Genomic DNA, 27,245 nt, shown 5'->3' with positions numbered 1-27,245 from the left:
GCCGACAAACGCCTTGACTATGCTGAAAAGCCTCTCACCCAATCCCAGCTCGGAGAGGACCTCGAGGATGGCCTTGTCCTCTATGCGATCAAAACCTTTTTCGACGTCTAGTCCCAGGATCGCTCTCGTGTGCACCGGGCTAACTTGTATGAGCTGCCCGCTCCTGAAGTTCACACAATCGTGACGTCAGCAGTCAAACGGATATACCATGTCCGCCGGTTTGGTCATGAGTGGCGCTGGCTAACATTCCCTGGGCCAGATTGTACACATACGTAAAACACGTGGAGGGAGCAATTGCCGGAAACTTTTGCAAGGCTAGTTTTTTAGATGCGAAGCAGCTTATGGCGGGGGCTTTGTCCGTCCCTCCTGCATCCCGCGGTGTCCCGCACCCCACAGCGCATGTGCGTCCCCTCCCCCCCTCTCTCCTCTCCTACGCACCCCCATTTCTCTCCTCTAGGAATCCTCTACTGTACGGAGCGGTGCCCGCGTCCCTTCTTCTTTTCTGGGGTTTTACGTGTCAAACCAGTTCTGATTATGAGGCACGCCGTAGTGGAGGGCTCCGGATAAATTTTCACTACCTGGGGTTCTTTAACGTCCACTACAACGCAAGCACACGGGCGCTTTTCGCATTTCGCCTCCATCGAAATGCGGCTGCCGCGGCCGGGATTCGATCCCGCGACCTCGTGCTCAGCAGCGCAACGCCTTAGCTGACTGAGCAACCCCGGCGGGTGGCGCCCGCGTCCCACACCCCCACAGCGCATGCGCGTCCCTCTCCCCCTCTCTCCCCTCTCCTACGCTCCCCCTTTCTCTCCTCTAGGAATCCGGAGCGGCGCGCATGACAGGTGGTGCGACAGCTGCATACTCCGCGGGGGGCGCCACGGTAGTTCCGCGGTATAAAATGACGGAGCGCGCGCGCCTCATTTTCTCGCCTGTGCAGCGCCGCGATGAGCGCTCGGGTCGCTGCCGCGAAACCATCTCCCGCTCAAGCTAACCATCTTCCCGCTGCTTCGCATCCACACATGGTTCCCTTTAGCGGGAGATGGAGTAATTATTTTTTTTCCTTCACTTTCATTTTCCTTTGCAACAAGCTCCATGGCTTAATGGTTGTGACAACGCTGTCTAAGAGTTATGTCATAGTCAGCGTGAATTTTGCACTGCGGCTAGCACACTTAAAGAAGCATGTGAAAGGGCCGTGTTCTCACAAGTTCGTGGCATTGTGTGGAATTGTTGATGGTAGTGAACGCAGTCCGGTGTTCTCACAGAAGAAGCTGTTCCCCTTGGAGCAGCGGCAGCCAGGGTGGACCCAATCTGGAAAAGAGGGACGAGCAAAGAAAAAAAACCAGATGTTTAAAAGAAGTGGAACGACGTTGATACTATTGAGTAATTGAGTAGTCTGTAAAGGATGAATTTTTCGAGACAACTGCTAATATTAGTAACTGAATGCCAAGTACCTAAAAAAATCAGGCAAGTTTGCACTCGCTCGAGCAAAGCTTGGGCACAGCGAAGCTTACTGGCTACTACTGCTAGGTATGAACTTGGTTGCTGCTAGGTCTTAACTTGGTGTAACTTAACTACGCATGTAGGAAGGTATTCTCGAGCGATCATTTTTGGAGGTACCTTGCCTTTCACGACATTTCGCGTGACTAGCGCTGGACGCGTGGGCGCCTACGAGCTACAGCGCTCCTGGCATGCCACAAACGCAGCAGGCTAACCAAGGTTGGCACAGTGCCAAGAACGCTGCTGCTTGCCGACGCCGAACGCGTTGGAGGCTTGCCGCTCGATATGAATCGGCCAGCTTCGCTGTGTCTTGAGCTTTGCGCGCCTAGTGCAAGCTTTCGCCTTTTTTTTTTCTCCTGGCTCAGCGCGCCGCGGACAGAAGAGAGGCAGGGGTCAGGAAGGCAGGAAGCTGGCGAGGAGGTGACCGCGTGCGCATGCACGCGGTCTCCTCCTTTTTCTTCTTCGGGTTGCCATGGCTACCACGGCTACGCAGCCACAAATTACGGCTGGCTTAAACAGCTTCACTGTTAAAAATGTATGAACCATTTAAGGCACACAGAAACACCGAACAGCTCACCACGGAATATCATTGAAGACATCGCATTTAGGTTGTTTGAAAGTGAAGTCAACTAGAGACCGCAGGAATAGCAGGGGACGTGTGAATCCTATGAAGTCAGTCGGGGGACGTTTATAAGGGTTCTTTTCGGATGAATATCTTCAAGTGTCATTCTCTTGCTAAAGCTCCGTATATTGTCCCAACTTGTCCTCTACGCTTACAACGTAATATTGGGCTTGTATATTGCATGTATGCGAACAGATTATCCTGTTTCTATATGAAATACATTGTGCTTAAGCAGTAATTTCTTTATGGCATGATCGAATGGTTGCCCCATCACACTCACTATGAAACAAATAAGCCTAACACTTTTGTCTTACCACGATGCAGAACAAACTGTGGCCATTGCAGAATTATACTAGCGCTCGCACACTTTGTCCTTTTCTGATGGGCTGCGCTATCTTTTTGTAAGTTGGAATTTCTTTTTTTTTTCGCGCTGCCTTTCTTCTTTCTTTGCACTGTTCTCTGCCATATATGCTAAAATTGCAGTGCATGACATTATATGCCTCCGCTACAATGAACGCATTTATTCGGCTGTTGTCATGTTATTCCATATATTTCGCTTTCACTGCTGATACTATTTTATTACGAGAAGCTACACGTGATTTTCGTCAGGTAGGTTAAGTTAGGTCAGGTTAGCTTCTTTACGCTGTGATGTGTGTAACGGCGCCACGGTTGGCACGCGCAATTTCAACGCTGGTTGCCCGTAGAGTCGTAATTGGAAATATTTGTCATTTCATTACCCTTTCGTCCCCTTTTGCAGTTCTTTTTACATAACATATTGTGATAGTGTGATCGCTCTCTCTGACGAAACTGACAATATATTCCAGTTAATAAAGTTTCATTGTCAAATTGGCGGGAGCAGCAAAGGTGTAGCCAGTCTCAAAGAATGTCTGTGTGTGTTACTCAACCTCGTTGCACTTGCAGCACGCTCTTTTAGCGTCTAGCTGGCGAATGGTGGCGCATCTTCTTGGAACTACTGGAGACACGTGGCTGACGGAACAGAGGAGTTGACAGCTGCACGAGCCAACAAACAACGACGTCTTCTTCGGAACAAGCGACTCTTAATTGAGCGCATCTCGTTAGCAGGTTAGCAGGTTAGCAGAGCGGCGGCGAAGAGCAAAAACGCGACATGCTGCGGCAAGCGTCTCGTGTCTAATGACCACTGTTGGTGAATATTTATGACTGTCAGAACTGTGCGAAGGAGATGGTTAGCGCAGGCGGAGCGACGTGTCACCCTTGGACGGGCCCTAGCTCGCGGTTACACAGGAAACTGGCAGAAAATACCAGTTATCTGTGCCGACATTTTCACAAGGAACTCATCGTGCAGCTTGGTGAACTAATGTAACTGAAGTGTGGTGATAGCCTGCTCGACAACGTCAAGGCATGTTAAGGAAGCTGACGTGCAAGGCTAACAAACAGGGTTACCGCAGAGTTAGATAAATAGATGAACAGAACGCATCTGTCTAGCTGTGAAATGTTTGCACAAGGAGGAAATAAAGGAAGGCGTGCGGGGAAAATGAAAAGAGAAACGCGCTGGAGAGGTTGCAATGAATAAAGTGCAGCACGGATGAGGCATTTCCCTTGTCTGACGGTCAGCGGTAGTTATCGATGGGGAGCGTTTCGAGATGGCTGTAAACAAAAGTGCGTCTTCTGTAGAGTGATGCTTTGGAGGAATGGGTCACTGCAACGGAGACTAACTAAGCCTCTTGTCAAGAGCCAATTCTTCTTGGAAGTATAAGTAAGCTAAGCGCTGGTACGAATGGGTCCGGGTTATGCATGCAGAGAGAAAACGAAGGAACTTGCTCTGCAAGACAAACATTTTTGTCAGAAGGCACGGGGTGGGATTGAACGCACCTATATAGCGTGAGGGCTGAGGTGCGTGCCCGTATATGCGCTGTGAGAACTCGAGCAGAAGTGCTCCCATAACTGCATGCGTCTTACGCGTTCAGCATTGTGTCTGTAGTGTCTTGTCTGGGTGGTCGGTTCTGAATGGGAACAAAGTTGACTAGATGAAGAGAAAACAGATGGCTGATGCACACAACTTAGAATGGTGTCCGCCGCGAGGAGACATGCATAGACTGCATCACCAAAGGCATGGATGCATCATCCAAGTAATACTGCATTGTGATTGATCGCATGTGATTAATCACTGGGCAATGCATTGCCACGTCTGTAGTGCGGAGAGGACGATGACGATAAGAAGAGATACCGGATTTAAAGAAAACATACCAAACAAGAAGAAAAGGGAGGAGTTATTAGCGCGCGGTATTAAACAGTCCGTTCTTGTCTGCTGACTAGTGTATTTGTCCCTCGAGTTTTCCACGCCGTGACAGTATGAACGAACAGCTCAATGGACATGAGTAGACCTCTGTTTTGGTCACCGCTCCCTGATATTGTGCAGCCCACTGCAGAACATGAATATATGAAACAAACTTCTGTAACATGTCAGTCTTGCTGCTACAAAGCCCTCCGTTAAGTTGATTGAGGAGGAGATTGCTTTTCTAGGGTAGGGGGACATAAGAGAAAATAGTCCAATTATTTGTTAAGTAGTTTTTTTTGTATGTTTCGTAATATTTTCCAGTTGCTCCATGTGATTCACTGCTTTCATGCGATCTTGTTAACCCTTCCACCTTTTCATTTATTTTCTTCGAAATATTTTCTTTTGCAGCTTCATGTTGTACATGTACAGGGCTCAGTGATAGCAATGCGATACTCGGAGCAGGTGGCTTCGGGCGCGTTTTGCGCCACCACTGAGAGCTGACCAAACAGAGATGATCAATTGTGGTACACGATCAACGCGAGGGAATCGGTGACGCATTGTGGCCACATTTGGTCCCACAACGATCACCCAGCCCTCTCCGGTGGCGGAAGAAGTAGCGGCCATGGCATCCGTTTATTGTGTTTCCATCGCCCGAGCGCTTTTATATAAATAATGTTCGTCCTAAAGTCTTCCAGCAGTCTTATACCTGTGTCCCAGTGATTTCTTTATTTCAATATAACGCTGTGATGTCAACCATGTACATATTCTTGCCATGTTCTTATGACATAAGTAATATTTCTCTCGCGATTCAAGGACTGCAACATGTTTGGTGTGAGAGGAGTGACATCCTATACATCGCATCATACCTCTTTTCTAGCCGATTGTTTTTTCTTGTTGTCCTAGCGTAACATAACTTTCATAACATAAGTTACAATACTTCTAGGCCGTCTTAGCTTGGAGGATTTCTTTACGAGCCATCGAAACTAGAAAAATATCACCCCGCTAGCACCAGCCATTAGTATCCGCTGCCCCAGCCACACCGTACTTCAGCTCACCGTAAAGGTACGTCTTTTGACCGCGTTGAATGCGTGCGTTTTGGGCACGGTAATCGTTTTTACAAAGTTCACTTCCAACGAAATGCTGGCACAACGATACTGAGCGCGTGGTGCCAGTAAAGTGCTGCATGCAGTGAGCCGGGTCATATGCCTGGTTGTGCTGGACATTGATAACTAAATGTCATTTGCGTTTTGTTAGTATTGCCTTGTACTATTATGTGGATCGGCTTCCATTAGAGGCAAGATTTTTGTTTCGGACCTTTAGAGCTTGGAGGACAGATTAGAATCTGGGCCGGCATATATTAGCGTTAATACGTTACATTTTATCCAATGACAGCTTGCGACGAGTAAAAAAAAATGAAAGAAATCGAAGATAGCTAGCTGTCTCATTTTAGTAATTGCTTCCATATCCTCGTGCTTCCAAGATTGCGTTCCCGCTGACGTGGTCAGAACAGTGACTGCAAAATAGAAAATAACGCTACTATAACCTCATTTTTTTGCAATAACGCCTAGTTCATAATTTTGGCTCTCGTATTACCAGCAGCCATGAGTTCTTCACGTCACAAAGCTATTGTGCATAAAATTTCCACCCCGGAAAATTTCGGGGGCGATCAAATTAATAATGCTCGTTTATTACTCAACACATGCCAAGAACCTGCAATACGTGCCTGAAGTAATATTCACGCGTTAGTATACCATTACGACGCTTTCGAAGTCGTCTTGAAACATATATAATTGTTTACACAGCTATCTGGAGAACTGGCTCAAAATGCAAAATGACGCATTAAGTTGCGTTGTCTCAGCCATTGTCATAACTAAAATTAGCTACTCAGGCTAGAGCAGAAGCGCAACAAGGGCACTAGATTCATGCAGGCAAATTACAACATAATCAAGAAGAATGAGGTAATCGCAATGTGAACACCATATGTGCAGCAAGCTACATGTGGACACATAAGCCTTCCTCGGTTGGCCGCAGCTGCTTCTCTGTCAGTATACTGTGAATACAAATATGAGGCCTTTTTTACACTGCGAAACTGAATTATTATTGATATCACAATATAAAAGGTAGCGCGAGAAAATATATAAAATATATAGCTGCTAGAGTGGACCCACAAAGACCGGTCTTGTTAGCACGATTGCCGTGTCAAACAAAGCAGTGATGTACGCCAAGCACCTCCCCACTCGGCGAATACTACGTCTAATGCGCAGCAGTGCAATGGTAGTCAAAAATGGCCGCTACCAATGGCGGCAAAATGATGGAAATACCTGTCTAGATAGTTGCTGACATCACCCCATTTTACTATATAGAAACACTTTAAATCACGGCCGCAGATAAGGAAAGAGGTTTGCTAAAACTTGCATTCGCAAACAATCTTGGCCATTTTCTTCTCACTGACTCTTTGTGAAACAACAGAGCTTTAATACAGCAAAATAAATAGCCTCAAAGGTCTCTTTCGTCGTTCCTTCTATATATTATTTTATTTATGTAGCGGTAAAAAGTCCAATTCCCACGTCTTCTATGAACGCACTACGTGCACACGCACATAATGCATGCATGCATGCATGCATGCATACATACATACATACATACATACATACATACATACATACATACATACATACATACATACATACATACATACATACATACATACATACATACATACATACATACATACATACATACATACATACATACATACATACATACATACATACATACATACATAATGTGGCAATACATGATGAAAATATGGGGCTTGGGACTTGGACACACAACTATGAATCCAACAAAGTTGAATCGAAATACAGGAAAAAATGTATTGTTTATTGCGTATGCTCAAGAACATAGTAATAGAAAATTACATTTGCATTTATATTTTTAATTATATAAGAGCAAAAACAGACGCACCCGCATGACCTGCGCTGGGCTCTACCTAAGCAGCTGCGTCGACCGCACTGTTGCCCCTGATTTCTATTGCCTATTTCTAAATTCCGGTAACGCCAGCTAAATTGACTTCTCCAATATTTACATTCACTAGATTTACAGCTTCGTGTGTTTCATGCAGCAGTTGCTTTCCGGAAAGGTATCAAGCGATAAATAAACACACCATGGCAGAAATACGCAGTTGTTTTATTTCACACTCTCTCGTCATCAATAAATAATTCACCGCGTCGGAAGTAGTCCTGCCCGAGTGATGTCAGAGCGACATCGCCCGTTGATTTAATCTTTCTATAGAAGCACAAGAGCCCACTGTTTACGGAGATCAGCAAAGAAAAATGCTGCCAAGCCTCATTTCCCTTTTCATCGGCGCATAGAAAAGCCGTTCTCTGGTACTATGTCAACTGCCGCTGCTGTTGCTGCGGCTGTTTGACAAATAAATTCACCTAATCCAGCTATATCGACCTCGGGAACCTATCTGCGCGGGCACGTTGTTTGGATGACAGAGCCAAGCTCGATGATGCTGTTTAGCACGCTTGCTTTGACTGCCTTGGCGGCATTGACTTGCCGCGGCTACGAATTAGTACCTTTCTCCGAAAGGAGAAGAAATTACGTAAGTCCTTATAAGCACTCCGTATGCAGTTGCTATAGACGTGAGAAGTTTACAATGTTTCTATGAATCCTCTCGCTAATCTTTCGTCCGGAGGGCACTAAAATGTTTCTTGTTTCTCACGTCATAGTGATCAAAGAAACGCTAATAGTCTAGAAGAGCATAACAGATGCAATGTAATGCGGAATTTTACCCTGATGTCTGTGCAGGTGTCTCTTTCTTTGCTAAATGTATTTTTATAAGAGGCTGGCAGCATGGGTAATTCCCGCTACGGCTTCCATCTTAGGCAAACCGTACATACTAAAAATAGGCCGACTCAAGCAAACAAATGAGCAAACAAGACAAAAACGGTGTATGGCAAAACTAGGCTGGCTCAACAGCTGGCACTGTCCACAAACACGCATTCGGCACTTGACCGCCTTTCTTGATTAAGTACTTTTGTCATGCTGTACTTTCGTGCAAGCATGCTGCAAACGCGGCACAAACGAGGCGTGAATTCCAGCAGCATTCCCCGTTATTGAGGTGTTTGTATTGTCACGTAGTAGTGACGGTAAAGGAAACAGTCGTAAAATTGTGTATGACGAAACTGGTTGTTTATTGAGCGAACCTGTGCCCACAAAAGCAAGCTACACTCAAAGCACAACGATAGCGGCGAACACAGTCGGCGATCGTCGAAAATCTGATCAGCGGCGCGGCGCGTCGGCTTTTATACCTGACTCATCGAAGGTTCCAGATTAATCCCTGATGCCCACGTGTCTTCCAGAAAGTTCTAGACAATTCGTGTCGGCCACACAATCAGATAACATAAGCGTCGGTGAAAACAGGCAACGAAAAGAAGCATTGATAACGTTCTAGAAACTTCCGATACAGGCGCGTCCTGCGCCGAGCGATAACGTTTAACATTTGTTAGCCGGTGGAAAGCGGCCACCGGCGAAAGATAAACATGTATACGTGTCAGTATTTTCCCTCCAATTGAGTTTTCAGCCGGAGAACGGGTTGTCGAGGGCAGTCTTCGTTTACAGCTGCTTTATTCTGTTTATGCTGCGTGTTCTGGAAACGAACTGACCGACTTCAATTACCTTCTATTTCTATGAACTCAAATTCTGCGTTAAAAAGCATGTTTTAACTCGTTTTCTTGCTCTGTAAATGTCTTGGCTTGCGTAGTCTATCGTGTATACATGATAGGGTGATGCAGCATAGTGCAGCAAACTTACCGCATTTGCCAGACTTCTTCTCGCGATCCTCGTCGGGCCGCTTCTGGAAGTAGTCCTCGATGAACTTCTTCAGGTTCTCGTCCCCTGCACATGAGCGTAAAAGAAGGGAACATATGAAGCGCGCCCACATGGCTATGTCTCACTTTTCTTTGCTTTTTTCTTTTCCTACATTTTTCTCGCCATAGTAATTCTGATCCGTGTTCTTTGCATTCAATTCTGACAACAAACAGCGCTGACTTGTAGAAAGGAACCCTCCCAATATAAAAGTATAACATTAAAAACATTAGAACGACCCAACGTACGTCTATAAGAGAGTATTATTTGCAACCCTATTGAAAAATCCATATGCCCCATAACCCCCATATCCAATAATCCGATATGAAACATATAGGATCCTATACAAAAACCTGTTTTTCCTATATGTCATATGATGTTATTGGATATAGGAGTTATGGGGAATACCGGGGTTTTTCAGTAGGAAAACGTCAATAATTCAATGATTCTTTACAATTCATTCAAGTGCCCCAAAAACGGAAAACGCACATGGTCGTAGAAACAGTTTGTGGGTGATAGCTTTAAAATATATCAAACTATCGGGTGCTTTTATTCCCCACGGCAATTTTTTAGGCAAAAATCGATATATTGGCATGCAGAAAACGACGATAGACTTCTAGACGAATACTCTGTAGATCTAGCTCGACTAAACACTTCCCGTTAGTTTCCCTTTAATGATCCCCTGTTGGTCAAAATTAAACCGGAGTGCCCCACTATGGCGTGCCTCATAACTAAGTCGTGATTTTGGCACGTATAACCAAAGAATTCAATTCAAGACGTCGTTCGCATATGGCTGGCCCATTTCAAGCTACCTGTGCATAATGATTTCAAGCACTTGCAAAGGAATTTTTTACGAGGGCAGTAATTGGTGCAGAAGCATTATACTTTGCCAGAACTGTGGACATAATGTCCCCTCCATGAAAGTTTCACCACACATTACTCTTAACGTTCCTTGTCAATACTGTGTTGACATCATTATTTATCACTAGTGCTCGATCATGGCTCGTTTCGTAAGTTGATGAAACAGTCATGTCTGCACGATGTTACAAGCTAATTTAGATGGAGTGGAAAGATAACATGATCATATTCGTTGGCTTTCACTTGGTGACAACGGCAGGCTCTTGGTACTGACAACGTCAGGCAAAGAGTCACCCAGACGCAATATAACAATGTTGGAATCGCGAGGCGCCCACGTGCTCGCAACTACTCCCCATATTACTTCTTCCTTTCAGCAAAGCAATATAGTCCTACTGATCGGTCACTTGGAGCGTTCGTGATCTTTGAAATCTTCGAGCCACCCGTACCTACAATGTTGCGAAAACAAAATTTCAAAACAGTGGTGAGCTGTACTAGTTGGTAGGATGACATAATATTGCAAACAACGCTAGACAAACAATGACCACAAATCCTACCACAATCTTAAACGAACAAGAAACGAGACGCTGTTTCTCAACACTGCGAGAGCGGCGGCGAATTTCTGCCGTCGGCATCGCTGTCGTCGTCGCCGTGAGGTTCCGTGTAAAGTCCACAGGTGATAAAATCATCGCCGCGCGCCGTGCGCTGCAGGTGCGAGTAAAAGCATACGACCCTCAGTCAGCAATCGCGGCTCGAGCACATGAAGGCGGGAAGCGGGAAAGAAGCAGGCATTCTTCCCGTCAAGCATAACGCTCCGGAGGGAAGGTAAGGAGGTGGAGGGGCCGCGCGTCACTGCGGGCGCGCGCCCCAGCCGGTATATATGGAATGTTCCGGGGGGAGGGGGTTCGCGTACTGCGCCGCGAGCGCCCACCCGCGCGGCTGTATCTTGAACGGCATCTCCGGCGGGGGCGGAGACCGCCCTCCCTGTGTTTTCGGGCCTAAGATCGCGTTGAGGCGAGCGCCCGCACGAAGCTCAATTCGCTCGCTGCTGCTGCTGCGCTAACCGATTCCAGCGTCTTCACAGCGAGTTTCCGCGGTCATCGACTGCGGCGAGTTCATGCTTGCTTGTGCGCGCGTGAGAACATGCTTGTTAATTTAGTTAGTGTGCCCATGTTAACAAGTTTTTACGAATGATAAAACTACTATCCTTACTTTGTATAGCTGTCAACCAATTTGCTGTCGCAATCGATGCTTCGCCTTTAGGGCGAAACTGCAACTTGTTTTTTTTTTACTCGTACGTCATCGCAGCCTGGGCTGACGGGGGTGGGTCGCGTTCGTCGCCGAAGGCCGCTGCGCTTCTCTTGTCTAGATGTGCATTTTTGTTTTATTGCGATAGTAATTATATGGACACTCCAAGCGGATTTCTGCCGTCGGCGTCGTCGTCACCGTCACCATGAGCTTCCGTATAGGGTCCAACGGCGATGAAATCGTTGCCGTGCGCCGTATGCTGCATGAGTGAAAGCGCAGCGAGGGACGCGCGCTTTCACGGGGAGCGAACGCACGGCGGAGAGCAAACGCGACTTCTTCCGTCGCGCGAAAAGCTGCGGGGGGGGGGGGGGGGAGCATAGAGTTTCACACTAAAAAACCTAGAGGGAAATGTGGCGCTGCTGCGCCGTGGTATGCAAGGGAATGCCGGTATATTGTGGATTCCGATTGGCATCGTTCTTGGAGAGCCCGAACGCCTTGAAGTCGCGCCTGGCTAGCACCGTTCCGTCTGTCACAATGATTCATTTCCTGCTAAAACAGCACCTAAAAACTGCTTTAGCTTTATTATTACACGAAACACGTTTTGTTTAATTTTGAGGACATACTACTGGATGCACAATTCTATAAAACCTAAAAAGTATCAGCTGGCCGCTAAAGTTGGAGGGCAGACGACAAGATTCTCGCTCGCTTTGCAACAACTTGTCGTCTGTTCTTGCTTTTCTTCGCTTGATGCTGCATTGTAGGTGAGTAAACTTTATTGAGAGATGTAATATGGATGAATGAAAGCCTTTTATGTGGATTTTATTTTAAGAACGCCTTATTTGTGTAGACATATCCCCGTTTTAGACGAAGCCTCGTACAACATCAGCCAACACAAGCCTCGCAGACACATATCCCGTCATTCCCATGAGGGCACGGCAGCCCTTTAAGAAACTCGCATAGACGGTGGCGCCAGTTTACCCTCTAGGTGTTATAGTGAGAAACTCTATGGACGGGAGGGATGGAGGGGAGGCGACGTTTAGCTGCGGCACCAAATGCGTATTTATACAAAAACGTTGCGAGGCGAGACTGCCGGCGCTGCTCGACGAGTGTCCCGTTCTGATCTCGTTGAAAACCTCCGAGCCACCCCCAGAGGCACCGGCAACAGTCACCAACGCCGCGCGCGTTCGATGCGAACGTTGCCAAACGCCGACGACGTCGACAACAGTTCTGCGCGTTGATGGTGCTGCTATATGTCCAAGTTTATACTGCTGATAAAGCTAATATCCTTACTCCGTATAGCTCTCTACTAATTTGCTATCGCAATTGATGCTTCGCCTTTCGGGGGAAACTGCGACATTTTTTTAACACCTCACCACTGTTTTGCATAGACCAACTCCTCCAGTGCGTGGGGTCTGCATGATCGCAAAGCAAATGGTGGTAGAAGTATTTGGCCTCCGTGGAGTAAACGCGCGGACAAGAAAGTTCTGGTACGTCCGCAGTCGTCGTTACGTCTTCGTCGTCGTCACCCTATCATGCTGATGATAATTTGTACATATTTGTACATAGATAAAAAAGCATGTCGATGATAATTTGTACAGCCATCATCAAAAACCTCTAGCATTGTCGGCACATTACTTCGGAGTTTTTGCTAGTGTGTGCATTTAGTTTTTGCAGTAAGCTATTTCCTTGCTTTGGCAATTATCTTCGATGATTTCTGCAGCAATATTTTCCTTCTTGAAGATGGTGAGCCAGCAATGCCGTATTAGTAAGATGACTTGGTGCGTTGAGTTGCTTCCGAAGAAGACGTTATTGTGATAGACCGCTAAAATTCAGCTATCCGACAGTGCATACGAGTATACCTCTTGTTCTTTTTGTTCTTGTTTATTAACTGTGTATTATGGTAAGTTTGGCCACAGAAAAGGCCGGCTATCCCAAAATCATAGCTGCGTAGGCTCGTATAAAGTGACGAAATATTGGTAGCGGCTGTCACGAGGCCTTTCTGTTGGACATCTTACAAGAGGTAGTAACAAACTATGATGTACTTTGATCAGTTACACGCCAGTGATGGCGTGTGGCAGGTAACATTGTCACAAAGAAAATATCGTAGTCAACTGCCTCCAATAACGTGCCAACGCAATGTGTGAATGTGTCAGCGAGGTTGCTGAGGTTCCCTTTCTCAACTACGATACATCTCGCCTACTCGTTGGCGTCACTATGCTTATGATCTATCCAGTAAATAGGCTGCCTATCTGCAGCTGTTAGCCACGGGTTCCACAACTGCGGCGAACTTCTCTCTCTCGTCTGTTCTTTTTACCCTCCCCTTCCCAAAGGCGCTGAGCCGTGCTCGCTAAAATGCTCCAGAAAATAGCACCTCTCCCTCACCACAATCTCTCTCTCTCTTTCTCACTCACTGGCATTACCTATTCTGTGATCTCTCCTCCACCCCACTGGCGTTAGTTTCACCATGATCCGTAGCCCTCTTGACTGGCGGCGTTCGCTCTAGCAGTCAGATTTCCCCCAAAGGCGGGAAAAGTTTAGGCAAAAAAAATTATATCGTTTCAAAAATATGCAGGAAATGTTGAATTTAACTTTAATGTTGCAGCAAAGTGATTTGCCAGATATACAAGGCACATATTACTGAAAAAAAAAACATTTTTAGAAGACTGAAAGGTGGTTACAAAATCAATTATGCGATTTATTGTGCCGTACTTTTAGAATATGTTATGACGGACGCCATAGTTTTGAGGGTTTCGGATTAATACGGATCGCCTGGTGTTCGTTTACTTGCACACAACACATACCAACCTTGTTGTTTTCCACCGCAGCAGATATGCATCGATCATAGTCTTCGATAAGCTGTACTTTATAGCGCTCATTTCTTAGGGAGCCTGATTACGCTTCGAACCGAACAGCAACACTTTTTGATATATCTATCATTAGATACTTCGCTTCTGACTTCATTCTGAGTTCTGCGATGCAGCTCTAGGGCTCGCTGTTAGAGCACTTTATGAATTCAGTAAGCTGGCTCATCCTCTACCACTTCAATTCCACACTTTCTTCTCTCTGAGCGTTCTGTAAACATACTAAGACGCATTCAAATGTGTTTCTCTCTGTAACTCTCACCGTTGAACACTTCATAAAGTGCGTGTTCATGCGATTGACAATTGACGGATCCAGCGCATAGCGGCAATCGATAATACGCGAAACTTTCCTTGAAATTTAATTAAATGTCTTCATTTCTGCTTCGTTTCTATGTCGCTCAATGCTTTTGGCTCGTTGAACGCTCTGGTTTCCTTTTGTTCATTTATTTCTTCACACTCGGTTGCTTCTGCAGCTGTTATCTCCTTCGCTTCTCTGAAGCCGACCTACATTTTTTGTCGCCCACGTCTTCACTCCTCGGTAGTTCAGCATAACAGAGAACTGGGCGAGGTGTGTCTAAGTTGAGCATTATGAAGTGTCACGCAACAAATACAGAGCAGAAGAGAAGAAGGAGGCCCACACTCTCGCTACACTTTATTTTGCAATTGCATTTTTATTGGGAAACCACGGCAGCCTAAATAAAGACAAGGAGCGAATTCGACGGTGCAGATTAACATTAAAAAAAATTGTGACTCATAGCTCGAGAAACGCTAAGTCGCCACTGCCATTTCGGTCTGTGCATTCTAAGAAGGTCTCTTGCCAGCGGTCCGCATAATTGAAATATTGCTTTCAATGCTGAAACGAAAGTTTTTGCTTCCAGGTCGGAACGCTTGAGAAAGCAGGCATTTCCGTCCACAGCTGCCTCGTTGGAATTTGAAAAGGTTTCAAAGCGCTTAAAGAAACGCAACGAAGGCTTGGAGTGCCCGGTACGCAGTACTGGCAAAGGAATGACGGTTTTAATACCCTATGCTCACGAGCTGCCTCCCAGACTAAAGAAAGTGGTGTCCAAATATGGCGTACAAGTCGCTTTATCGGCTAAGAACAGGCTCAGTCGGGTTTGTCCGTTGCTGCAGAAGAAAGTAAAGAGATAGCAAACGAGAAGTTGCCGAGGTAAGCACCGTACGAAGTTTGCACCTTGCAGCCAATGCATGATCTACAATATTCTCATGATTTCTGGCTGGCAATACATAGACCGAACAGGGCGCTGTTTCATTGTTTGGTTAAGAAAGCTAGCTAATATTTGAAGTGCCCTCCGATTTCCGACCTTGTTGAGCGTTGAAGGCAGGATGGCAAGCCGCTGTTCAACGAAAAAAAGACAGTTCTGTTTCAAAATTGCGATGACCGAACAAAGGAGATAGTGAAGGCATATTTTATTGGCAGAACACAAGACACGTGCGTGAGTCAGTCCTTTGTCCACCCAAACCCTGCTGAAATTTCGGATTTCGATCGCTAATCACATCGTTCGGGCTTCCGTTGACGCTATGTTTATTTCGTAGAAAGTGGTGTTTTTATGCTTTACTGCGTGTGCACATATGTTCTTTCTTCTTCTTCTTTTTAAGCTCGCGGTTTCCTACTACAAATTCAGTTGTAGGTGTAACGATCGTGCCTGTCTCCTTCTTGTGCTCCGTCTTCTTGCCGCTACAGTTCAGAATGATCGCTCCTTTGCAACTCAAAGCTCCTCGCTCAATGCGCGCCCTTCTCTAAATTTGTTAGTTTTACTTCTTTCGCCACACTCTCCTTGTGTTGCTGACTTCTATATTTCTCGCATCTTGTTGTACTGGTCTACATGAGCACCTACCCAGTTGCAGATACCTCGTTGCGCATACCAAGCTGCACATACTCAGTGGTCCAAATTGCCTGTTCGGTAACATACCCAGGGCCCAAAGTTGTTTAGTCGTGCAGATTGCTCAGTGGCCCATGCAGTTTTATAGTCTGCGAAACAGCAATAGCCACCAGCCAGCATTCGCAAACTGTGGAGAAGAGGCAATGAAACCCGCGCTTCATTAATGTCAGCAATAGACGCTTTATCACAGTTGCACCTCTCCGTTTAAATGGTGTTCTAGTAATTGGTCCTTCTTCATGAATGGTGTCACGCTCATAGAACCGCAGGTTCTGTTCATCTAACGCTTTTCATTGCCGCTTCTCCTAAGCACAGCGTTCTTTAGAGGTTTTCTCTAGCAATGTGTCACTTAGTCTTCTCTTGCCTTTCCGCATTAGAGTAATTTCGTATATGCAATATCTATAGATTCATTGAAAGCGCGCATACAAACTTGCAGAAAAACGAGATACTGCCCACGGAGCATTTACTTTTTCTATCCTGCTAGGGTACTTCTTTCTGCAGATGAATACGCCGCCTTCATGAGGATATTAGGCACTTCACGAACGAAAGTGCCTGGAAATAAAGTAACTGTGTTCCTTCACTGCGGTTGAAGTAAGAACTGTGGTTCCCGCCTCGCCTTTAAGTGCTAGGGGAAGAATGGGAGGAGGAGGAAAGAGAGAGGCAGAAGGCAGGGAGGTTAACCAGAATAACGTTCGGTTGGCTACCCTACAACAGGAGAATGGGAAAGGGGAACGCAAAGATGACAGAGAGAGTCAGAAGGGAAGGAAAGAAGGAAAATTAGCGGTGAGTTCGCTGACGCGTGTGTTATTGCACTAATAGTCACAGACGTTGACACAAGCCCGTCGTCCTCAAGAAGCACAAAAGTGCCTTTACCGCTTTATGGGCCGACGAGCGATGGGGACGGTGTTCCAGCAGCACCTGCACGGAAAGCGTCCGATTGTCCAGTTTTTTTAGCGCGTTAGCAAGTTCTTGTCTTTCTGGGGCATATCGTGGGCAGTGGCACAGCAGGTGGTCGATAGTTTCGTCGGTGCCGCAGACCTCGCATACTGCACTGTCGGTCACTCCAATTAATGTAGAGTATGCCTTTGTGAAGGCAACTCCTAACCAAAGGCGACAGAGAAGCGAAGACTCACGTCGAGGAAGTCCGAATGGAGGTCGGAGTTGCAGTGAGGGGTTTAATCGATGCAGTCGTGAAAGTAGTGTAGTTTGGCGAGTTCCGCTCGGTCAGTGAGAACTGCGTGCCAGGTGTCGAAGCTGCCTTGCGGCGTCTGCCCTCGATAGCGGAATTGGAACGCTGTGCTCTTCTTGGTGTGATGTGCGAGCAGCGTTATCTGCAGAATCATTGCCACTGATTCCACAATGACTAGGTATACCCATTGAAAGACAACCTCGTGGCCTTGTTGTTGGACAGATTAGCATCTACTAATATGCAGAAAAAAGAGGAGGTAGTCAGCGGTGTTGGCTCTTGCTATAGGCCCCTCACCAAGGGATGTGCCTTTTTCGCCTAAGAAAATACGCAGATATATAAGAGAAGATAAAATATCGGTATTGTATCAAACTTATTACGACTATGCTTGCGTGCTATACCTTCCCTTGCTGTACGTGCCAGGGAATAGGTGATTGAATGCTACTATAGGTATCCAACCGAGTGAGAGCTTTTACGATATAAATAAAGATGCTCGCACACTCTGTACTTACAAGTCCCGTATCCATGTTATCTAGTTGCACGTGTTTTACGTATTTAATACGTTTGCGAAAATTCATGCCGGATAGGAAAATAGTCCTGTCGTCTTTCGTAAGAACTGTGCCTGAAATACGTAGAAAATATACAGACATACCCAAAAATTTATTTGTCGGGCTTATGGAAGTACACAGGATAAAGGAACCCGACTCATTTTGACGCCACAGAATAGTGAAGGTGTTTATGTTGTTGCAGTTCGTCAACTCTGTACTTTTTTTTTGCTGCATTTTACTATTCCGCACTGTGGCAGTCAAAATAAAAATAAGTTAACGCTCGACAGTGTTGTTGACATACTACGTGTGACAAAGGGGCAGGTGTTTTCGAACTTGATGCGATGCTTTTCTAGCACCTGGTACCGGTTTTGATGGACCTGCTGACAGCTCTTTATGCACTTCGTAATCTAAAGAATGAGGCTCACTACGCAGATTCCTCTCATGTCGGCAGTGGTGTGGCTTGTTGCAAATTCATCGACACGTTTTGAGAAGGCACTATCCTTTCAGGGAGACTTGATGGAGCAGAGAATCTTTTAGGATACTGGTACACACTAAGTTCACTATAGAATGTTTTAAATCCATTGCGCCCATATCTAAAGACTTGTGGACTACGTGACAGACTCTAAATGATGTACTATATGTTGCATCGCGTTACAGTGTTTTTTTTCCTTCTATCCCCTATTATTACCTTTACCCATTTCCCCCACTTAGAGCAGCTGGTATTCACACTGTTAACCTTTCTGTCTTTTTCTCATTCACAGGGACCAGTAATTTGAGCTTGCGAACCAGCCCGATATACGTATATTATTGTCGGTCTGGAGTGCAAATTAAGGCATTCAATAGGACCGGGGACAGAAAGAGAAGAAAAAGAAAGCTGATCGTATTTACGCAATTCTTAGTAACAGTATATTCGAAAAGACAACATTGGCTGCACATCACTAGAAACCCGCTTTGCGGCAGGCGCTGAAATGACCGCGGGATGACCACGACGGCGATGATGCAGTCGATGCAGGCAGTCGGTTGGTCGTGTGATATTTCTCATTTTTCTTTGGCTTTCTATAAGCCGGAATGAATAAATGGGCAAAATATATCTGGCTCACAACATGCCAGTTTGAGGTTTCTTTCAATATGCCTAACTTCGACTAATAATTAAACTGAATGACATAAAATATTACTGGCTGCTGCTCTACTCGACTGCGAATAATGTGCACTTGGTTATCTTCGCGTAGAATGGCCCGTATTTTCTAAACACACAGTGCATAATAGCTGGGATACCCTGTACACTACTCATTTATAACCTATTTATTCAAAACGAAATTTCGGTGCAGTTAGCATTTGCAGTGCGAAGTGGACATTGGAGATGTTGGATGGATATTTGAAGCATAAAATAAGTAAAAATTATTTTGACTTGGAAAGTCTCAGTTCGGTCAGCATGGCTTGCTAAAACCGCATGTAATACAAACATATTATGCTATTAGACAGTTAGAGTATAGCGTACGCTATACGCTATTGTACAGCGTACGTTCTATAAGCAGCGCACGTTTACTACAGTTTCAGTTGGCCTGCAAGATCTTCCGATCTCAGAGGACATATGCGGTTATTGCGCCTATCTCCCGACTTCACCGACAGGTAGCGCTGACCTCTAAAAGGTTTCCAGCTGAATGATGAAGCGATTAGCGTGTACGCCTTGACCGAAACGCATCTACGAGATTTGAAGCAGCCGCCTGTTATTGACAATTTTGTATGGGAAAGGTGCAACAGAATGACCGGGTCAAGGAAAGACGGAGGCGTAGGCGTACTAATTAGGCGAGGTCTGAAGTGGCGAAGGGTGAACAAGACATGTAAAGAGCATTTATGAATTAGCGGTACATGGCAAGGCATAAAGACGTGACTGGGAGCAGCTTACCTATGGACAGGTAATGATAGCAGAGAAAAAATTACACCATCTTCCCTGAGTAGTATGCGAAGCAGTCATGGGGTCGACTCAAGGTAGTTTTATCAGCTATATAAACTTGGACATGCAGCAGCACCAGCAACGCACAGAACTGTTGTCGACACCATCGGCGTTTTGCCCACGTTCGCACCGAATGCGCGCGGCGTTGGTGACTGTTGCCGGTGCCTCTGGGGCGCCTACCGTCGCGCCTCTAACCTAAGCTGCTTCGCATTATCGCGCGCGGAGCCGCAGGTGTTGCTATTCGTTGCGCAATCTGGAGAGGAGAGGATCGTCGGAGAGGAGAGGAGGAATGTCGAGAGGAGAGGAGATGAGACAAGGAGAGGAGATGAGGCGGAGGAGGATGCGCATGCGCAGTAGGGGTGTGGGCGCACGGCGGTTGGATGGTTGGAGGGAGGTAGGGAGGGAAGGAGTGACATAGCCCCGAGCATAAGGTGCTTCGCATCTCAAAAATAAGGACTTGGTTTATTGGATTAGAAGCGATATTAATGAGTTCAGTAAATTGAGCCAGGTGGTATTAATCAGAGATATATGAACGCACACATGGACGATTTGGACGGATATGCTGATTACAACGGCTCTATAGTGCTGGATCTCTGCGATGAACAGAACCTTATAGTAGTTAACAGGGAGAATAAGTGTCATGGACAGGTAACGTGGCAATGCGGAAACAGGCACTCATGTATCGACTAAGCCTTAGTGTCAGAATAGGTCTACGAACACATAGACCAAATGATAATAGACGAAAATGGAAAAAATAGCCTGGGAAGCGATCATAGACAGTTAGCATTAAATTTTGGGAGAGATACCAACGCAGAACATGAACCAATAGCCTCAGAATTTTTAAAATGATTGAAGAGCAAATAACAGAGATCGCAAAAACCATAGAGAAGAAATTGAGACTTTTCCTGCAGCAGTCTGAAAATATAAGGAACTGGTGGGCGTTATGCAGCATAAGGCACACACGGCAAAAAAAATTGTTGGATTGGAAAGAGGAAACCACGTAAGTGGTGGCACAGGGAAATAAAACAAGCTATAGAAGAGTGTAAAGAGGCATCTAGGGCTCATCGAGAAGCCAAAAAGTTGGGATTACAAGAAGAGGTGCTCCTTAGATGGAATACATACCGAGAAAAGAAAAGGGTGGCGAGTGAGCTCGTGCAAGAGAAAATTAAATGCGCAAGTGAACGTTGGGTGCATAACAAGACAAAGGCGCCCCAAAAAGATTCTGTAACCATATAAAGCACTCGGAGCTCCAACTAAAAACTCGCGAACGGCTATAAGGGATGAAGACGGTAACATCTACGAAGGAGACGATGCGCTGCGGTACATCACAGACGTTATTAGGGATAACTTCGGCACGAGAAAAAGCGTAGTTCAGACAACAGATCCAGAAACAGCTGAGAGGCCCGAGAGATGAAAATTCAGCATAGAAAGCTTTTATTGCAAAAAGCAGCAGAAAATTTCCCTAATAACACGGCAGCAGGACCTGATGAAATCCTAATAGAGCTAATCAAAAACCTCGGTCGAAAAAGCAAGGCGCAGCTGACTAATGCCATAGAACAAGTGATTAGAACAAAGAAAATTCTCGCTCCATGGCGTGAAAGCAAGGTGAACGTCATCTACAAAGGCAAAGGAGATAAGGATAAGACGAGCTCGTACAGGCCAGTTACAATAACGTCGGTGATATATAGAATGGCAATGCAAGCCATAAAATTAGAACTGTCGAAGTGGGTGGAGAAAAACGATGTATTGGGGGAACTACAGAATGGGGTCAGGCCAGGCAGACGCTTAGAGGATATGTTTCCACTAACTCAGTGCATAGTTTTTCAGTAGCTCAGAAAAAACCTTCATCGTTAGCATTTCTAGATATTAAAGGAGCTTATGACAACGTAGACGGGGAATTGTTATGGGATATTCTTCAGCCCGAAGGCATAGAAGACGATTTCGTGGAGCTGCTGAGGGGGATATATAGAGACAACCAAGTACAAGTTGTATGGGAAGGTCGAAAATCTAATGAAACGGTGGAAATTCACCAAGGACTGAACCAAGGATGTCCTGTGTCACCATTTTGTTCACGCTTTACGTTAAGGGTATAGAAAGACGACTGGAAAACAGCGAATTAGGTTTTGATATATGCTACATGCGTAATGGACAAATGGTGCAACAGAAGGTCCCTGGACTGATGTACGCCGACGACATTGTGATACTAGCGGAAAATAAAAAAGATTTACAGATACTTGCGAATATCTGTGGCAATGCAGCGACGAATCTAGTCCTTAAATTTAGCACAGAGAAATCAGGAATTATGATCTTTAATGAAGAGACGAGTAACTTCGTGGTGTCAATTCAACGGCAATTATTACCCATAGTGAAGCGATATAAGTACCTCGGCGTACACATAAACGAAGGAAAGAATTACTCAAGTAACCACGAAGATAATCTGAAAATAAAGGAGAAGCGGAATGCAGCAATAATGAAACACAGAACACTGTGGGGCCACAAAAAGTATGAGGTGGTGCGTGGAATCTGTAAAGGAGTAATGGTGAAAGCACTAACAATCGCAAATGCCATTCTATGCTTAAAATCGGATATCTTGTCGGGTTTGGAAATTAACCAAATATCAGTAGGCCGGTTGGCTTTGGGAGCCCACGGTAATACCACAAATGAGGCCGTGCAGGGAGACATGGGTTGGGCCTCTTTTGAAGTCAGAGAAGCACAGATCAAAATTAATTTTGAAGAAACACTGAGGAACATGGATGAAAATAAATGGGCGGCTAAAGTGCACAAGTATCTGTACCTGAAAAGCATGGACACGGAATGGAGGAAGAGGTCAAGGAAGTTGGCAACCAAGTACAGGATAACCGAAACTGTAAATAGACAACCAGGAGTCATCAGAAAGAAAGTGAGAGACATAGAGACCGTGAATTGGATGCAAAGAATAGAGACAAAAAGGACAATGGAGATTTACAAGAATGAGAAGAAAGAAATTAGAAGGGAAAATCTGTACGATAACACAAAGGGCAGTGCCTTGCTATTTGAGGCTCGAGCCGGTTGCCTAAGGATCACAACATACCGCAGCAAATATTCGGAACTAGATGAGGCATGTGTATGCTGCAGTAAAGATCCAGAGACCACAAATCACACCCTAATGAAATGCGACGGGATCCGCCCAGCGAGAACCGCAGGTAACGTGCAGCTCCCAGAAACGCTTGAGTTTAAAGTGGAAGGAAACATCAACAGACCAGCCATAGAGATAAGCAAGAGGCGATTAGAGTACTTACTGGTGGGGAAAAAAAGCAGGGAGAAGATGGATACGACCTGATCTCTTAAAATCATAGGTAGTGGTACAAGGAAATATTTTTAAAAAGGAAAGAAAAATAATTATGAGAAGTATACAAAAATGCTAGATAAAGAACATGTATAGTATATCTGATTAAATCAAGCAGGCTAGGTGACTATTTGTCGCCGCCCCGTTTCAAAGGAGATGCCAATAAATCAAAACCACCATCACTTTCCCCGTTAGGCTTCGCCTCGTTCGAAACGAGAAGAGATGTCGGAAACTCTACAAGGGTATCCATAATATACTGTCGTCGAAGTGACCTGAGATTAAGCGAAAGCCGTTTAAGCAGTCATTTGCTACGAACAAAGTGAATTCTACGAAAACAACACCAAATTATATTCGAACCGGGCAGTGGGGAGAGCCGCCAAGTTTTGCGCAAACTGCGTAAAGCTCGCAAAGACGGTAACGATAAATATGAGAAATGGCGGGCGAGCGCTATATGCTATGGGTCGTTTAGCGTTCGGCGCATGCGCAGTGACGACCCGCCATTTTATAGCGTACGCAATGGCATCATCATCATCATCATCATCATCATCATCATCATCAGCCTATATTTATGTCCACTACAGGACGAAGGCCTCTCCCTGCGATCTCCAATTACGCCTGTCTTGCGCTAGCGTATTCCAACTTACGCCTGCGAATGTCCTAACCTCATCATCCCACTTGACTTTCTGCCGTCCTCGACGGCGCTTCCCTTCTCTTGGTATCTATTCTGTAACCGTAATGGTCCGCCGGTTATCCACCCTACGCATTGCATGGCCTGCCCAGCTCCATTTCTTCCGCTTAATGTCAACTAGAATATCGTCTACCCCCGTTTGTTCTCTGATCCACACCGCTCTCTTCCTGTCTCTTAACGTTACTCCTAAGATTTTTCGTTCCATCGCTCTTTGTGCGGTCCTTAACTTGTTCTCGAGCTTCTTTGTTAACCTCCAAGTTTCTGCCCCATATGTTAGCACCGGTAGAATGCAATGATTGTACACTTTTCTTTTCAACGACAGTGGTAAGCTCCCATTCAGGATTTGGCAATGCCTGCCGTATGCACTCCAACCCAATTTTATTCTTCTGTAAATTTCTTTCTCATGATACCTGAAAAAAGTTTTAGTGTAGCGTACGCTATGCCATTGCGTGGCATAGCGTACGCTAAACTAAAACTTTCTATTACCTTGCATACCTTTGCAGGCATACTACCCACTCGTCTTACTATGATATCGTTGTGTATACAAGGAAGCCACTACTCGATCATGCATGGGTCGCATGCACAGATAGCACTGTTGTCTTGCGCCACGCATGAGGCAATCGGCACTAAACTTAGGATCTCTCTCGGCGTTCAGAGGGGCATAGCTCGCCAGTAAGTTTGTCGATTCGAGCAGGAGTGACCGCGTTTGAGAGAGCTCACTCAATCAGAGTAAGTGTAATCCATCAAGCTCAAAGATGCGCTCATCAGGAGCTACAAGGCTTACAAGTTTGTAATTGGTTGCAGAAATTGGACGGTTGCTCGGCTATCGCATCTCCGCGTTCGACACGTACGATCAGTGTCCTCGCCAGAAATTTTGTTCGAGGGGGGCTCACCTTGCAGCACGGCCTCCTCCTTACAGAATTTGTCGAGGGATCACATATATGCATGATTACTTCATTGTCATTGCGAATGCGATGTATATTAGATTCTGCAAACGAATTATTGAATGCTACGCACTGTGCCGACAAGTAAAACATGTATTTTTCATCAAAACATATATTCCTATGTCCCACAAATTGTGGATGAAATATCAATACTTCCGCGTTTTCATGTTTATTTAATAATTAAAGAAAATAACACGCGACCTTTAGACCTATATCAATCCGAAACCAGCAAAGCAGTGCATATAGCTGATATGAAAAGCGTAAGTTGAGCACAAATATTTTGATGAATCTATGTAATTCGAGAACCTTGTTCAATTTTTGTACATATGCAACGGCCAGGGAAAAACGTCAATGACACTGTCCTTCGTTGCAATCGATTGCGCAGGAGCAGCTGTTACCCGTCGTGTATTGTAGTTATACCGGTATTATAGTCGCAACAGTGAGTGCATATAAAAAGCAGTTCTGCAAAATATACATTAGAAATGCGAAGATAGAATGGAATATACAAATGCGAAGATACAACTTGATAACGGCCAAAAAAGTGTCACTGGAAACAAAGTTCACTGCTTGTATACACACAATGTCGCAACAAGATATATAAATATACGCATAAGTCTCCAATTAATCTACGTATCTAAGCAAACGTCACTGTATATAATGCGTCAAACAAGACAAATAATTATGTTGCGCAGTCACCGATAGTAAACTTTACGCATACAAAGACAGACGATCTAGGCAACAACAAAACTATGATCGCAGAAATCGTGATATATACTTGAGCCATCTTGCTCTATATGGGTATACTAATAGAGGATGATGCAGAAATCAGTACCAAAATGTCTATTTTAACTGCCTGCACAGCGGCAACAATTATTCGGCACCCAAAATTAAAGAAGGGTATTGCTTCGTTTCCAAAAAAAGTAAGAGCAGGTAGCTAAAAAAGGAAAGAAAAGGACAAATGAAAGCCACACATGACACGGCAAGTTGAACTGCCCAATATCCCAGTGTTTGGGAAGCGCTGCGTAGGCCGGGCTTTCAATGAGAAATGTCGGTCAAAATCAATCATTGATGTCCTCGAAATTTTCGTATTCGCATGATAATTTTGATCATGGTGCTAACTGTTAGAATAAACGGCGAAAATTTCTGCGGTTTTAAAAGCTAATGAACAGTCATACGTTTTCATAATTACGAGTTTATCGGACCCGAAGGAACAGAGCTTTTTACTTGCATTTATTTTTGCTGCTTCACTATCTAAAGGACAAACTTCACTCGGTGGGGAAGTTTAGCGAAGCGGTCAATGACATCAATCAATGCCGAGGTCTCTGTGGGCGTATAGAAGCGCCAGCCTAACCATGCATTCTTAAGACATTGTAGAGCGAAAGTAGTTTTCGTCCCGAAATATCTTTTCGAGCGTGAAAAAGACATTGTAGACCAAATGCAGAATGATTCCCGGCGCCGGTGGTGCTTTGGGTCGGCCGTGCATGACAGCACAAAAAATTTCGAGGTGGGGGGGAGGGGCTGAAGCCCTATCACCCCCCCCCCCTTCCCTTACTACACCCCTGCGTACGATCCATAAATGGCCTGTAGAGGACTCGGGCAGCAAGAGAAAGGTATGCCAATTTGCTCCCACTCCCTTCACCACGGTGGGTCCACTACGAATCCTGAGTGAGCACGATTGCAAGATCAGACCACCACTGGCTGTATCGTAAGTTAAGCACGCAAGCTTTCTAATGCGTGCATCAATGTCATTTGCGCATTTGGTTACGCCCGTTTTGATAACCTAGTGCCCGTACATTCCCAGCAACATGCGCAAAACGTTCCGCGTGCCCCACGGCGGTTGTGTACCGGTACTGCCTACCTGAATTTTCTTTTTTCAATGTTTCTGCCGTAAAACATTAGTGGGCAGGCAAACAAGGCACCGGCAGCTTTTTGCCATACAAAAATATACTACAGTTAAAACATTTTAGCGCCACCCTTACCGCTTTTTAACTCACTCGACAAAACCCCTTTGAACTGTTCACTTAATTACTTTCAGCGCTAGCAAAGATGGCCGCAAGTTCCGACCTTGTATTGCAACTTTCTGAGCCCAACTGTCGCTGTGTTGCGGGCAAGCATTAGAGATTTGGCTCGTGTGTTTATCTGGTAACAGCATATGTAAAGTGATTATGAATATTCAGCGTCTAACTAGCTAGGTGGAAGTGGCGTGCGCCCGCTCTCAGAGAGTTCGCCTGCGTGAATACAGAGCACACAAGCTAAAAAAAAATTGCCGGTATTGTTGCAAAGCTTCACATTAAATTTCCATAGCATGACAATGAACCCCATTTCGCAGCGGTTCTTTGTGGTGCTCTTGCATGGTGGTCGCAGAATAGAATTACAAATAAAGGCGCCTAGTGAAAGCGGCACAGCGCTTGATGTACAATTAGGTTGCACGCGTTGCAATAAGTTGACGTTTTTTTTTTCTTCATTTGCCTCTCTGTGAACATTCAC

At 45.3% G+C, this 27,245-nt stretch overlaps 1 protein-coding gene across 1 annotated transcript in view; it reads right to left on the bottom strand.

Annotated features, from left to right (window-relative positions):
• The window catches only part of LOC119461479 (relaxin receptor 2-like), a 222,061-nt gene that overhangs the window by 103,657 nt on the left and 91,159 nt on the right, over positions 1-27,245 (bottom strand). Inside the window, 2 exon segments of the mRNA XM_037722807.2 lie at positions 1,203-1,308; positions 9,198-9,281. Of these exon segments, the coding sequence (XP_037578735.1) occupies positions 1,203-1,308; positions 9,198-9,281 (190 nt within the window).

The sequence above is a fragment of the Dermacentor silvarum genome, chromosome 8 (assembly GCF_013339745.2).
Source record: "Dermacentor silvarum isolate Dsil-2018 chromosome 8, BIME_Dsil_1.4, whole genome shotgun sequence".
Lineage (NCBI taxonomy): Eukaryota > Metazoa > Arthropoda > Arachnida > Ixodida > Ixodidae > Dermacentor > Dermacentor silvarum.
The sequence above is the reverse complement of the archived record's forward strand: the minus strand, read 5'-3'. Positions and strand labels throughout refer to the sequence as shown.